Source organism: Aquila chrysaetos, chromosome 19 (genome assembly GCF_900496995.4).
Source record: "Aquila chrysaetos chrysaetos chromosome 19, bAquChr1.4, whole genome shotgun sequence".
Taxonomy (NCBI): Eukaryota; Metazoa; Chordata; class Aves; order Accipitriformes; family Accipitridae; genus Aquila; species Aquila chrysaetos.
The window spans coordinates 4,844,221-4,860,287 of record NC_044022.1 but is presented as its reverse complement, the minus strand read 5'-3'; the positions used below and the strand labels follow the sequence as shown (position 1 = coordinate 4,860,287).

General features: G+C 41.0%; 1 protein-coding gene across 6 annotated transcripts in view; it reads left to right on the top strand.

Moving 5' to 3' along the window:
* Window positions 1-16,067, top strand: part of MTUS2 (microtubule associated scaffold protein 2) — a 314,225-nt gene that overhangs the window by 132,963 nt on the left and 165,195 nt on the right. Inside the window, exon 1 of one of the 6 annotated variants that reach the window (XM_030042811.1) lies at window positions 14,979-15,186. The exons of the other annotated variants lie outside the window; for them this stretch is intronic. Within the exon in view, the coding sequence (XP_029898671.1) occupies window positions 15,099-15,186 (88 nt within the window). The 5' untranslated portion in view covers window positions 14,979-15,098. Of the gene's footprint in view, window positions 1-14,978; window positions 15,187-16,067 lie in introns of those variants that run through there. 6 annotated transcript variants of the gene reach the window in all.

Here is a 16,067-nt window from a genome sequence, read left to right as displayed (position 1 = left end):
ACTATTGGCTCAGGAATCTTAGCATGACATATTATTTCTTCCCTTCACTGTCTGCTGGAAGAATGGTTTTATTTAAATTAAATAAATAGCTGATTCTGTAGTTACTACCTGAGATCATATCTTTGACTACATCAGGCTTCCTAGAGGGCAGGGTAAAGTTTTACTGTTAATTTCCTAGCTCAGTAGGGTAGAAAATGCAAAATGATCTAGCTTTAGAAATCTTCAAACATATATGATAACACAATTTCCTATTTAAGCAGCATCTCTGCATGTCAGGGAGACAGAAGTAATTGAAAACATCTTACAAGTGTGCATATATTATAAATAGAGGGGCTGCTACTGTTGTAAATGGAGGGGCTCACCTCAAGATCTTGTATCTGCCGTAAAAAAAATCATGATGTATTGTAAGTTGCTAAAAAGCAGATGACTATGGCTGGGTGACAGGAAAACACGGGTTTATTTTAGGGGCGGAGTGTTTTAGGGGAAACGGTGATTCTTGAAGGGGTCGTAGTGAGATCCTGTTCTTGCTTTTCTCTCCCCTGCCAGATGTCTTAGGGTGCTAGTTCTTCCCAAACCCCTGATGGTTACATTTCTTTTCAGAAATCCCAACTAGTGTCTCATTTTGGCATACTAATACTGATTAAAGACTGTCTAGAGAGTAAAACCCCACTTGTTTAGAGTAAGGAGACGTGATATTTGTGTTGCAGGGAAGTTTGTTAAGGGAGCTGCGATGCGGCAGCTTTGTTCTTCACCAGATTTCTCCCCTTCCCGTGACCTCTCTGAAAGCAGTGAGCCTGGATGTGCACCGAGGCTGTGCTACGCTCCTCGGCTGACTTTCTGGCAATAGCTCACATATTCTGATCGACTCAATTAAATGGATTTGCAGCGGTGGGACCGTGCTCTTTTCCCACGGTAGGGACAGGGCAGGCTGTGCAGCACTTGCCTGCTTGTCCTCTGGTCTTTCCTGGAGTCCCATCCCTGGAGTGTGGGTATAAGCCAGGCTGCTGTTCGCCGATAACACACCAACTGCGACAGCCGTGCCATCAGCTGCTAATCAGGATCAGTCGTAACGGGGCTCTGCTCCTACGGGGCCCTGCCCAATTGTCTGCTGAGGCTGGAGGGACGGCTCTGACATCCCAACCGCTCGGCATCTCGCCACCTTCTGTGGCAGGGAACTGACCAGCAAGCCAGGGTCACTAGTCTGTTTTGGCCATTTAAAATCCACTCTTCGGTGCTTACGTGTAACTTGCAGTTTGCACACAGGGGAGCCAGGGTGAAGCTCATTCACGGTTACAGTGGCATGTAAGGCAGCTTCTCACCTTGCTGAAGGAGGTGGAATGCAGAAGCCAAAGACCATTCCTTTTTGGAGCTGGGTCCTAGGATAGATCAGGGCAGCTCACCACGGCTCACCGCTGGCTGTCCTGTCACGTTCAAAATGAAATGGCTAAAACGGTTCAGGGTGAGCTCTTTGTTTGATACGGTGAACAAGGGCATTTGCGTTTGAATAAAACAACTCAGAGAAGCATAGGCAGTGAGAGCTTGCTGTACCAATGGAGGGAGTCCATCCTTTGTTGCTACTAATGTTCCTCTCCGAGCGTGCAGCTCTCCCTGCTGCTTCCACACCTCCCATCCCAAGGCTTCCCACATCAGAGCAGCTCTGTACCACAGTACAGCAAGGCCCACGTAAGGTCTTCTGCTGGGACAAAGCCATGCAGCCTGGCACCTGTGGGACAGCTGGGAAACCCCAGGCTGAGGGTCAGCTCCAGGTCCTGCTATCAGCCCTCCCCAGATTTGTTCCATGCCACTGATAGGTTTTTCCAGTAATATTTTTGTTCAAGATGACCTGAAAAGTTCAAGTTTACCCTCAGCTCTGGCCTACTGCTTTTGAGGTTTAAAAATGCATAATATTCTAAACCGTTGCTCTTTATTTAGGCAGAGGGGTTTTTTGTATGTCAAAAAACTTGTCGAGTTTGTTTACACTCTGAATTGGCTAGAATTGAAAAATTCAGACACTTCAATCTAAGAGGAACATGAGTGTTCTCTGCTAAATATGAGAAAAAGTGAATGACTAGCAAAGTCATGTTAAGGTTGAAACCGGTATGATTTGGAGTAGAATGAAACAATTGTGTAAACATAAAGGAAAGACTCCTAAATAGCTAACTTACAACAAAATACCTAACTTCGTGTATTTTCCCTTGAAATTTTAAATACACTATATTGAAGCTTCACCTGTTTCTGCCCCAAATAAAATTTGCCTAAGAAGTTCATGTTGTACACCAAAGGCCCACAGCTGTGGGATGTGGTTCCCAATATTATCTTGTGATTCTGCAGTGCAGTAACACAATGCCCAGGCTGTAGTTTCTGTTTTACTAGTTTGAGGTCTTAGAGTTCTCTCGCTTGTATATACATTTCTACTGATCGGCTGAATATCCTGCTCACGTAATTAGTTTTATGTACTTCCTCAGAATAGACTCTTAACGTGCTGTAAGTACCACATGGGAAACAGTTCATTAAGCACCATGAAACAGTTTGATGTGTGGAGGATTGGAAGAAGGACAGGTTGTTTAGAATAAGTTGAGGTATGGTAACTGCTATGAGTTTAGGAAATGAAAGAATGTAGGTATAATATCAGGAAATACTTCATAGTCATAAGGTCTACTAGTCTGTTAAATAATCTTCCAACTCAAGTGATGAAATCCCTGTTGCTTAAGATTCTTAAAATAGAATAATAGCATGGTGTTAGAGGCAATTCTTCGCCGGCGAGGTGCTAGACTAAAAGACATAATGCTATTCAATATCTACCCACAGCTCTGAGTGCTGAAGCAATTGCTTTTCAGACTGAGCAAGGAAATGGTGATGAATATTTTGAAACTTGTTTTAATATCTCATGACAGCCATTGTTTTGTTTAAAATTATAGAAACATGAAACTGCATGTTTTATGTAAACTTGCATGATCCCCTCTCCAATGTATAGATTTCACGCTGGTTTTTGACCTTGCGTTGCCTGGACTTGCTAAATGCTGAATTTCCATTCTAATAAGCAAAGATGTCAAAGTGTCAGATTCAGGTGGGCAGGGAAATGGGGAAATTAAAGTGAGCACAGAAGCCTTGAATACATGGCTAATTGCCTCCAAAAAAGGTAGAACGTTCAAAACTGTCACATGATGGACAGATATACAAATTGTTCTTAAATACATAAGTGTGTAAATGCAAAGATTTTCCTATATGAAAATACATTCCAATCATATTTCTATGACTGATTTTCTGTTCATTTTTCTACATGACAAATTCAAAATTTTTTTCCCTTCTGATCTTACTCTGATATTAATATTTTGATGGAAGAATCACTTTATGCCATCACTTCGCTCTGAATAGGACTAAAATAGAACAGTATCGAGTTAGGATTTTCAGCTTTGTGGGGTGAAGCATCTGGAAAAGTGCAGTATGTCAGCCAGGGAGAGCAAGGGCTGAAAAGACATTTTAGCTGCCTTCCAGACTCTCAGCATTTACTTTTCATACTCTAGTTGTTACAACTGGGAAAAAAAAACATTCAAAGAATGACTTGGAGGTGTTGGCACAGCAGTTTCTCTCTGTTTGCAGAGGTGGAAACAACAGTGCTGAAGTGTAAGTTGTCCATTAATTTCAGTGGGGTTTAGATACAGTGCTTGTGATAGTATTTTAAATGTGATAATATTTTAATAGCTTAGATAATGTTTTTACTGTCTACACTGTTACCTCTTCCCCTGCCCATTGGAGCACACAGAAGAGGGAAGCAGTACCGTACTGGGAGGGTCTGTACCACTCCCTGCAATCAATAAGTAAAGGAAGGAAGATCAAGCTGGTTTGGAAATGAGGAACTACTTTTATATGAAGATGCCAACCTGAAACATTTGGAGGGGTTGCAAATTTACTGAGCTGAAGTTTGTCAAAACTGAAAAAATCCATGAAACTTTCAATTCTGCAAAGCCCACTTTTTATAACCAAAGAACAGTTGAAATAATTTTGCCAGCTCCACTTCAACAGAGAGCTTAATCATCATGTTTGTTATTGTTGTAAAATGCCATATCAAATCTGCGTTTTTAGTTGTAAGAAGGCTGGTCTGGGAGATTCTGTGTCTAAATTGTGCTAAAATTGTCCTGGCTCAGACCTGGCAGCTCCAGTTCCAGTTTTTGGCACTTATTTCTGTCTGGCTTTTTAAAAGTGACTTAAATTATCCACCTCACTTTCCCGTCCGTAAAATGGGGTGGGAGAGCACAAATGTTTGCACAGGTATTGGGTAATGGGGCGACAAGGAAGAAATGCATAGTGACAAATCCTCTTTCCTGGCCCATTTCCACACAGGATTATTTGACTGATTACGAGCGCCTAATTTAGTCACCATGACTCTTAGTGTTTAATCTGCAGAGGGTAAAAAGCAGTTCAAACCACTGGCACACCAGGCTGCCAGACACCAGGTTCACTGGAGAAGGTAGTGCATCGCTCCACAATTAGATTATTCCCATCACAGGCACCCAAACTATCCCTCTCCTTTGACTCTGTGGGGAGATAATTCAATGATCAGTCTCATGAACGTAGCTACTGTGGCAGCCTGCTTAGGTACCTCTATACTGGGCTGTTTCATCAGCCCCTTCTTTATTTTAAAGATGTCCTGTGGCTGGTTTTGTTCTGCCTTGGTCAATAGGAGATCATGACTACTTTTTTTATTGCAGTAGAATGGACTTCATTAATTTTTTAGAGGGATACAGAGAAATCAGTGAAGCCATTTCTAAAATAACTATTTTTTTCAGTCTTTAAATCACATTTTCTAAAGCAATTAGTCTTCAGGGAGCCTGAAGGGGATCCCCTCTGATAGGGATGTGAGGGGAAACATGAGGCTGGTCCCCTCTGCAGCCTGGGTTAGAAGAGAGCTGCTGGTGGAGTGTGACTTTTAAAGTCTGGGGAAAAGCCACGGTCAGTCTGGAGCCTGTAACAGGGGCAAGCACAGCACATGTCTTTCTGGGGATGCACAGCACTCAGAACAGTAGCATTTAAAATGGCCTTTTAAAAATATGAAGGCAAGCAGCAACTGGAACATATCTGTCACATCCAAATTAAAACCCCTCTGAAGACCAGAAAATTCACTATAAATTGTCTCCGTTTCATACTGTAATCTTCCTATTCTATCTGATGAGGGGGAAATACTCGTTTAGAAGTGAACCCTGTGGGCATTCATTGAAATGGATTAATCTCTTAATTTAGCCCAAAGAAAAATTAAGAAATAAAGCTTTGAAGAAGTGAGAGCTCTTCCATTTCTCTTCTTCTTCTTTTATTTTTTTCTTTTTAAAAACTTTTTTCTTCCTTTTTTTTTCTTTTTTTTTTTTTTTTTCTCCATTTTGGACTAATCTGCCTTCTAATGAAATTGCAGTTAAAATCTTCATAGTCTCCCACTAATGAAGTACGACCTTGCAGGACTTCTGCTGCTCCTGCAGCAGATGCTTCCTCTTCAGCATGTTCCTCTCATGCATTTCATTACAGTTTATAAATCAGTATTTAGAAAGGGTTAATTCTGATGTCTAACTATGGGGCTCATCACTGGGCTATTTCATTGACTTCATCCACAGGTTTTGTGCTTTCGGAAATTCAAGCTTTTGGAAATCTAGATGCGTTCAAATCCATAAAGATCCATCTCCAAAAAGCACTGTATACTGCTTCTGGTTCAGTTCTGCATTTTGTATTGTCTGTGAGGTTGGAGCTGGTAAGCACAGTGAGGGACTCCAGCTTTAAAATCCATGAGTCAAACAGGTGCCCAATTGAACCAATTACTGCCAATGACAAACATCATTACAAACTCTATGACAGTAGGCTTTTTCTAAAGAGAGTTTTTTCCAAAACTAAGCATTAATTAAAAGATATAAGATATTTGATATGGTAGTTATGAGCCAATTTTGAGTTACAGCAAGACAAAGAAATACCTATGTCACAGTTTTGAATTATGGAAACTTTGAAAAGATTTTTGAAATTATATTTTCCCTTGTGTAGTTTCTGCTTAGGGTCAGTGAGGCTGTTAGCTTTTTTTCCTAAACAAGAGGCAAATAACCTTGAGGTTCAGTGTTTCTTTGATCTCTTTCAAGAAGGACAAAATTAAAAAAGTGAGTCTGAGATGATCTCATTGCAATCATATTATTAATAGCTGTTGTCAAAGGTGAAAAATTATGAATTTGTTATGCGCACAGTTCAATCCACTGTGTGCCTTACTAGCAATAAACAGGACTAAAGTTATAAATGCTGTAAATACTACCGGCAAATCGCATTTAGACCAAAAGGTTTCAGAGAACAGAGCTGGCCTCTTTACAATACATGAAAAATCAATTAACAAAATGTTATGCCCTTGCAAAATGAAGTGTGGATAATGAACACAAATAAATGGGGATTTGAAAAAAGCCTGTATACTTGTCCCTTTTGGGGAGGGAGAGTGACTGATTAGTTTAGGAGAACCATGGTGGATTAGTGCAGGTATGTATTAAGAGTGGAGCAAAGGAAGACAAACTTCAAAGAAGTTTCTAATCTTTGATCCCATTATGAATCCTGTAGAAGACTCGTGAATTCTAATTTAGTAGCAAGAGAAGTGTTACAGCCAAAAGAGTGCGGTGCTATTTATAGAGGAAAAACTTTTCCCATGTAGAGGTTGGGCTGGAATCTCACCCATGACATTTTTTCCATCACACTAATCTAGTCCAAACAGGTTAAAATTGAGGTCATTTATGTAAGTCTTCCAGGTGCTCTTGAGAATATCTGCAATAAAAAGAAGAAACAGCATCTTTTGAGGCTTTCAGTATTGCCACAAGTCTGTTAGTTGTGATACAAGAACTTGAAAATTGCAGCTTAAACAGCCTTTCCTTCCGGCTTGCTGCTTGACAGTCTCTAGAGACCTGGGCAAGATTACATGAGGCTGTAAACAGCTCAAAATGTTGTGGTTCTTTGTCTTGTGACAGGTGCGAGACCATAGGCTTTCAATTTGGGATTTCCAAAGTTAATTTAAAAGCTGGAAGAAAGCTGACTGAGGTCTGAAATAACTAAAACCAGCAGTGGCAGAAAAATGACAAACTGAGACCCTCCAACCAAGTACACCAAGCTGAATAAAATGGAAACAATTGCAGAGTATTTTCCTCCCGGGCGGGACTTATCACAAACTGTAGGCTACTGGCACACTACACGTCAGTGATACCACCATCAGCGGCTAGCAAATGTTCAGTCCCTTGGACATGAGCCTGAGAAATGGTAGCATGCTTCCCATGTGCCAGCTTTAAAGGTCCTTTTGTGGGGCTGGTGTGGTTGGAGGAGAAAGCTGCTGTTGTTCGGTTTGAACTGTGATTTGCAAAAAAGCCTTGACTCTCTGTTCCTTATGGCAAGGAGTCAATTAAGCTGGGCTACATGGTGTAAATCTTTGATTTATGCTGTTCCCAACTTCATGGACTGCTGATATGGTTTCATGCAGTATAAGTTGCCATCACCACATCCATAGAAGGCTACACAATCAGGAATACTTATGCAGAAATATGAGCATTTAGGATGAGAGAATAAAGTGCTCTTATTCACAGATGGGAACGGGACCTTGCCAGAATAGCGGGCAGCGTTCCCATATGAACCTCGACATCTGATCGTGCGTTGGTGAGGTCCGTCTCAGAATGGAGCACATCTCTTGCCGTGTGTAGATTCACCAAGCGGTCATAAGGTTACTGTGTTATGTTAGTGCACACCGTCTGAATTAGGCTATTAGGCATTGCGCGGTATGTGTTTCTATGTAAAAAGGTAAATGTTGCTAACCAGAATGCAATAGAGATGATGCCAACGCTGGCCAGCTGGGGGACCGATGCCAGGAGCAACCACCAGCAATGCTAACTCTGCACAGTGGACCTTGATGACACAAAACGAGCCCAGATCAGTTAGTTCTTGCATGTCATGAACCTTTCTCCAGCTGAACGTGACATCAGTCTTCTCTTTTTGTTTTCTTATTTAAAGCAACCTTCTCAAAGAAGACAAATTCCATGATATTCCTTAATTAAACTGCTACAAAGAAAGAAAATAGCTTCTAATTGGCAAAAAAGAATTGGGAGACACCCTTCTACCTCACCACTAAAAGTAGAGAAGGAATACAGTAAGCGAAGGAATGAGTTGTTTCCTACCACTGCTTTGCATCTCAAAAATAGCGTACATTTCAGGTGCCGTGATAGCTTAATATTTATATTTGGTCAGTTGTTAACTTCCTTTCTATCACACATTGCAGTTATACTGTCTTCCTGCCAACGATTCCTGGAAAGGTATGTACAACCTCCAGAGAAAACTAAGCAAAACTGAGTGAGGAATGACATGTTTTGAATAAAATGGCGTATCTTGATCAAAACATCTCATGGCCAAACCTGGGAAACCCTTGTATCCTCTTCTCCTGCTGCTAAACTGTATGGATTAGGGTGGGCCAGAGCTCAGTCTGTGTCCTGAAGTGTGTGGTATGACTTTCTTGGGTTAGATGAAAGAATTAAAAACGCATCACTTTTAACCAGTATTTTTCTCCTAAAAAAAAGTTTATGTAATTTTTTTGGCACTTTTTATAAACTCTTCTGCTCAGTTCTTACTGCACAGTACGAGATGATCTAGGAATTAATATTACTTTCGTAATCTGAGGAACGGGGATTTCCCAATGAACGTTATTACAATACTTTTATTTAAACTGAAGGCCTATTTTTAAATGCTTGGATGTGTCCTGGGATAAAATGTTCCTTCTCTGACATGTTCTAATGTTGACTAAATGTATTATGTACTGCATCTAGGTATCTAAGGAATTTTAATTGTCTCAGAGGTACACAATTGCTTTTTAGAATTAGGATATTTATCACTTGTCACAGCTTGTAAATTTAGATACAGAACAGGCCTGTACACTGTCAAGCTCTGTGGGAAAGTAAGAAGAATAAGAGGTAGCGTCATGGTCTCTGTATGCCTTCCAAACACATTAATAGTTAGTATGTTCTAAAAATGTAGTTCTAAGCTGTAGTTTAAAAAAGCTTAAACCTGAAAGTAAGATGCATGAAAATGTAAAAGAAAAAAGCTGATGCTAAGAAACTCTCTCTTACGCACACAAGTCAGTCCTGATCCTTTGGCAAAGTGGTAGTTGCTCTAAGAAACGTACTGAATTATGCATGGCTTACCAACAATCCTGCACTGGAGCTCAGTTGTGATGGTGGGAAGCTTTGGGGAACGTGTGCACTCCTGAACTGTCATCTACCTGTTGTGTGAATCAAAAGTATCTGCAGATAAAAAATTCAGATTAATTGAACAAAGCCCCCGAGCAGCTCGCTAAGTGATATAAGCTTGCTATCAGTCACAGTCGGAAGATTAAACTATGGACCGTCAGGCTGAACAATTTGCAGCTAGGATTAATTTGGTATTCCCCACTTTAGGGCATGCCAGCTATTGTGTTAAAAAACCTAGTAAAACTAGTCTAAAACATCAAAGGTTCATACATTTTAAAACAGACCGGCTTTTTCAAGGAACCCACAGTTTTGTAATCGTGTAATTTTTTTTTTCATTTTTTTTTTTTAAATTGGTTTGGGTAGGTGGCAAACTTTTCCCTAAGTGGTATCTCACTAGCTGTTGTAAACTGGTTTCTGCCCTTAGCTGGGGGCTGTGGGAAGTGCTCCTTCACCGCCGTCTGGGCAGAGGTGAAGCAAAGCAACAAGGTCATGCCCAGCCCTGGTGTGGGTGAGGACAAAACGTCGCAGGTCTTTGGCCCATGGGAGGACAATTTTCTCTAGCAGCTTGACATGACAGAAGCCATGCGGTAATAGAGGGTGAATGCCTCTCGTTTGTATTTACACGCTTCTGATTTGGGCAATAGAGATTTAATCACTATTGATGGAAGTGCTGGTTTCCTAACTACTGTTATTTGTCCACGTGAGAAATATTTCTATATCAGAAGAATGATTAGACGCTAGCTTCACTTCTTAATGCTTCTCATATCCTGATACCAGTCTGCACAGAGCCTCTCCATCCACTTTTTCTCTGTGATCATCAACAGTGATCCTCTGATCTTTGCAGTCATCCATTTATGACTTCTGCCCTTCCCATATGGCCATATATTTGGAGTAATCATCCTGCTAAAATATGCTATGTTGCCTATTTTAACAGTTTTAAAAATGTGGTCATTCAATTAGTGTTTCATTCCAAAATGCCTGTGCACTATCTCTGGTTTTGCTGGTTTGTCTCATGCCTTTAGACAAGGGACTCCCTGTGTTACTGGTGCTGTCCATCACTTGCATGGCACCCTGCACGCTCCCGGTGATGCAAGTGATTTGGAAGACTGGCACTAAATAAGAATTGTGGTAACATTTGCCTCCACTACGGCAGGCACAAATCTTCACCCCGCTTATTTACAGTTTGTAATTAACTAATGAAATGTATATGTAATTAGCTTTGATAATGCTTCCAGGAAAATACTGCATGCTTGCTTGAAAGTTTACCTCATTGTAAAGGTATTTTAGAGGAAAGTTTTGGGGGGAACCAAGCTCTACCAGAGTTTTAAAATGTTTTCCACTGGGTGGATTGTAAAGACGTCAGGGCTTTCTCCAGACGTGGCCTTCTGAACTTTTTGCAGCTTCTGTCTCCATCTCAAGGTCCTCCCACTGCTTGAAATAATGCCCTGGTTCACCTTGGAGCCAGGCTAGGTGTGCTGGCATCTCACATTGGCAGCTAGGGCTGAATGAACCGATTGCGGTGGATAACTTGCTCAATCAAATTAGCCCCGTGGTCTCTGAGCGTGCATAAATTTTGCCCGTGTCTAACGAGCCGCTGATGCCACCGATGCGCTTCCTCTGCCTGTGGCTGTGGGGGGCGAGGAGCCGTGCTCGCCAGCTGCTGGTATCTTCTGACATTTCGTCTTGTGCAGCCGCAGCATTCTGAAGTTGGGGGTCCCGCTGCGAGCAGGAGCGCAGCTGTGAACCGAACGCTCTCAACCTTCTCGATCCCTGTCCTGGGCTTGGTATTGGACCTGATTAATATTAATAGAAATGTGCCTCGAGAGTGAAAGCTGCCACGTAGAAGCATAGTGCAGTAAAATAAACCCCTGAAAGCTAGGCTGGTACAGCACTTAGTGTGTTTTATGTCCCGTGTTATGTAGTGTATATTCCTGCATACTAACTGATATGTTATTTACAGCATTTCAGTCATGCTTAGAATAAATTTATTTAAATTCAACTTCTCTTTAGCATTAGTTGCAGTCCTGGAGGTAAAGAAGCCACAGTTGACATTGGACTTTTGTTGCTCAGCAATCTAAATTCTGCCTAGCAGATTTCAAACTATTCAAGTCTGGCAATATTTTAGCAAAGCTACAGTAACAAATCACCTTATATAAATTACTGTTCATCTCGTAAGGGCTGGCGCGCTTTAGGTTTTACACTTTTGTTGTATCATTGCAGTATTGTGCTGGAGATTAAGCAATTTTTCTGGTAGCGATTCAAAGGAAATGGATAAAAGGGTATAAAAAGTTTCAGAGCAATCTGCGGGTGCTGAGAGATAGGAAGGGACAGCTTAGCTGGGGGTGGCCCTGGCACCCACCCTGCATCAGGAGTCCTAAGCTGTTCATGAGCTGTGGTGATTTGCAGCACGCGGTTTCAAGGCAAACTCTCCAAGATGTCAGAGTGGTGCATAGAAATTAAACAGTAAAAGTACAGGGAGTAATTAAGGGCTTAAGGATCACTTGCACTCATATTAACATGAATAATTTCTTTAATTGGCTTCATGGGGACTACTCAGTGGCAGATACCTTAGAAGGAGAGGTCTCCAGCAGACCATGCTGCAGCACCAGCTGGGAATCCACATCATTCAGGGGACTTGGGAACAAGGTGTTTCCACGGTGATTGCAAGTGGGAGGTCCAGCAATAGCAGATAATAACCAACCTACATTTGCGAATATCTCACTTTTGTTAAAAAAAAAACAAAACCACAATAGATTGGTAGGCACTTGAAGGGTAACTTATTTACAGCTGCATAAAGAACTCCAGTTGTCTGAAATATGGAGAGCTTCTCTGCACAGTGTTGTTGGTGGCAGCTCCACTGATTCTGTAGAAATTGCCCTGCACTTTATTGCTGGCTGAAGTGATAGAGTGCGCTGACAGATGTCATCCTTGCTGTGTCGCATGATATGGCTAGACACAGAAACCTTTATTTTCAATGGACAAACCTGTTCAGTCAATTTATCGGCTCTAAGTGCAGATTAATATATTGATACTTCTAAAGAAGTTTCTATTGAAAGGTGTTGGTTAATATTGCGTACATCAACTGGTTTTCTTTCAGAAAACTGTTGGGAGGCAGGCAAGTGTTGTTAGCACTGCTTTGTGGAAAGGAGAAGTGAGGAACACGTGAATGTGCCACATTCCTCACACGAACCGTCTCGGAGCATATTGGAAGGTTTATGTGGGATATTTGAAGCCCAGGTGCCTCCAGCCCTCTGGACTTGCTCTCTTCCACCCAGAGATGAGCTTCCCAGGAGCACAACAGGGAAAATGACCAGCTGTGGGAACGATGCGCTGGAAGAGATGGTTTCCCTAAACGATGTCAGGGTGAGCATGATAATGCTTCAGGACCACGTTTGAAGTGTTTTGACACAAATGTCACATTTAGCCACTTGTGCTCATCTCCAGTGGAGCAAAGCTCTGCTTCCTTGGGGAAAGTTTTAGGAACGTTTGTGCCTTTATGTGACGCAACCACATCGCCTCCTTCCTGAGCTGAGGGAGAGCTTGTATGGAAGCGCCTCAGCAGTGAAGTACGTATAGTCCTTCATCTCTGTAAAGTTGGCTTTGGCGTTTATCATATCAAAGTATTCAAATTTATGAAGCAGTTTCTTGGAGCGCAGTTAATCCCATGGGTGACTTTTTTACAGAACCAGCAGCTGAGCTGCCGCCTTGTTAGCACTGGGTAGGGAAAAGAGAGAACTGTGTCATGTGAACTACAGGGAAATTAGAACAAGCTAATCAAAGAATAGCAAAGAGGGAAGTTAGACTTTAAAGGCGCTTTCATATGGACCACGAAACATGGAACTAGAACACGGTCCTAATGTGTATTATATTCTGGTGCACAAGAAAAAGTCTGTATAGCCAGAGTGCAGCCAGAAAAGACTGTATTTGATAACAGATACTTTTTCAATTAAGAAATTATAATGAACATATGTAAGACATTTCACAAAGCTTTCTCAGGGAGATCAGAGACGTAGGGTCATTGGAAACAGGGCAGCACAGTGAGATGTCCTTGTCGTGACGCATGATCAGCTATACTTGCATGATTTGGGGTAGATTCTTCTCTACTGTTGTTTATAACATGTTTAAAAGATGGAGCTTGCCTAGGAAGCTTATTCCTTTTTCACTTTCTGAAAATAATTCATGATGCCTAACCTATATTTCTCTCGTAGCAGTTTATACCTGTTTCTCTTGTTCTATCTGCAAAGGATGCAGAGAATTGTTTCTGCCCAATACACATGCAGAGAATTGTTTCTGCCTAATACATATTTGAAGACTGTTGTCATGTCTCATCTCATTTCCCTTCTGTAGAAATGAATCAATCCAAGTACTTCAGCTTTTTCCCAGGCCATACTTTCAGAGACCTTTGATAATTTTCTATTCTTCATCTTTGGACTTCTTCTACTTTGAGTGTGGTTCCCAGACTTGGACTAGTTGTAGAAAGCTAGTATAAACCCCATTTTGTAAAACTTTTCATAATGGAAATCAATCACTGATTGCCTACAAGGACAGGGAAATTAAACGTTTCAGAGCTGACATGACTTGCCCAAGGCTACCCAACAGGGAAACAGCAGAGCCGGGAAGAGGACCCAAGACCACAACTCCCTGGCCAGTCCCTGTGTTCCTGGGAAAACTGGTCTCCCTTGGCAAACACACTACATGCAAGCCTTTCATTAATGAAATGTACCACATAGCATCACTAAAAAATCTGGACTGCCCCCTTTATCCTCTTCCCTGTCACCTTCAAAACTTTCCATAAATGGAGGTGAGCATCCTAGTTCTCTTTAAGCTGTATTCAGAGTGAATTTGTTTGTGCCTTTTAGTGATGGATTAGTGAAGAACACCCGAGAGTTTTAAAAAAGAAGAGCTAGCATATTCTGCTTTCTCCAACCAAGCTCACTTTTCCAACCCAATAAAGTAAAAATACAAGTAGCTCTAAAATGAGGTTGTAGAAGTTGCCCAGCATGAGCTGCAATTGCAGCAAATATATTTCTCCTTAATTATTGTGCAGTAGTGAGTACATTAAAATGTTCAGCCTTCTCCTTAGCTATGTGCTGTTTGCTGAAGCACAGTCAGCTTAGCTCAGCTACACTGAGTAAACACATACTTACCTATCTGGTTTAAAAATACTCTAGTCATTATTCAGCTGATCTATACATCTTATCTTTGCAATTGCTCAGATGTGTTTACTTTTTTGTTGTTTTTTTGTAAGAGTACATTTATTCATTTTCTCCTTGTCTCTATTGGAATAGTTTATCTGTAATTTAAGACGCAGGAACTTTCTTACCAGTGGAAATCAGTGTGCTAATTTAATACCAGCAATTGTTTAACCTATCCAAAGCCAGAGGGACCCAGCGCAAGAAAGGGCGTACTAATATAGCTTTGTGAACATGCAGCACTCGTACCAGCACACTGCTGATTAAAAAACACAGGAGGCATTTCTTCAAAGGATTCTGAATAAAGCCTTTGGTCCCATTTCCACTCATGGATTTTTTTTTTAATTTTGTCCTAAATACATTTGTTAGACTACCTCATTTTGAACAGTAGCTGAAGCTACATTAGGGAAAGATTTTGTATGTGTTTAATCCATCACTGAAAACAATTGAGAGATATATATATTTGACCTGATAAACATCTCAGCATTTAAAATCCTTCCAAGTCCTTAGATAGTGCTACTTAATCTCTTAAACAGAACAGGCACTTATAATCACTTCAGAATCCACACACTGGAGATCTACTGACCCAATTGTGCTCTTCACTGCCATGTGCGGGAGTTGATTTTATTAATCCAAATAATTTTTGAACCCTGTAAACATACTCAGGACTTTGCAAGTGCTAATGAGCATTGCTTGCGACTTAAGCAAACGGTGTTCTCAAGCCAGAAGCTCTGCGGCGGGCACACGACCCTGCATTGCACACTGCAACGGTGAGCTCTGCCCTTAAAAGATCTTTTAAATGTCTCATAGCTACTGTCTGTGCTAAAACTTTCAGTGATACTGTGACAAAGAAACAGACTGGAGATTGCCTGGAAGTTTTGAACTGAAACAGTAGTTTCTTTAAATGTAAATCTTCTCATAGTACAGAAGAAAGTATATGCTTTTCCTTCCTTCGAGGTACAATGGTGGTCTAAACATGATTTAAACTGCATTTCAGCGTAGTTGCAGTCCCTGAATGCTTTGTTATGTACCACTAGCTAGGACCCCCTGGTATGACCCAGTAATACTCTTACCTATGTATTATTTCTGTTCCAGGGAGAGAGAAAGAAATTATTATATATTAAATGATATAATGCCTAGCAATTATCTCTCATGAAGCAATAGAGGTGTATTTACTGGTACGAACTCACCAATCTTAGTCACCATAAAAACCACTGTATTAAGCTGTTAAAAATTATCTGTGACTGGCAAAAATATGTATATATTTATCAGCAGCTGTCAATATTTTAATGTCTTGCCTCTAAACTAATTGTCTTTAGAGAGAGACTGTCAAGTTAGATGTTCCTGCTCTAAGTTTCAAATGGTACCTTTGGTAGTTAATATGAAAGAATGCAATAGAAAAGTCTAACTTACTGTTTGGTTTTACCTATGATAGTCCAGCTACTTGGATCAGTTAGTCGTCATCTAAGCAATTTAATTTCAATCCTATCAGAGCATTTCTGAGAGGTGCACTGCACAGCAGCACTGCATGCCTGCAGCAGCACAGTAAGAGTTTCTGTCTGTCCTCAAACCTGTTGCTGTTTGCTTAAAAAGCTGTTCCATTATTTACACCACTACCCCCATTTACCTGCTCCATGCACACCTTGGGACC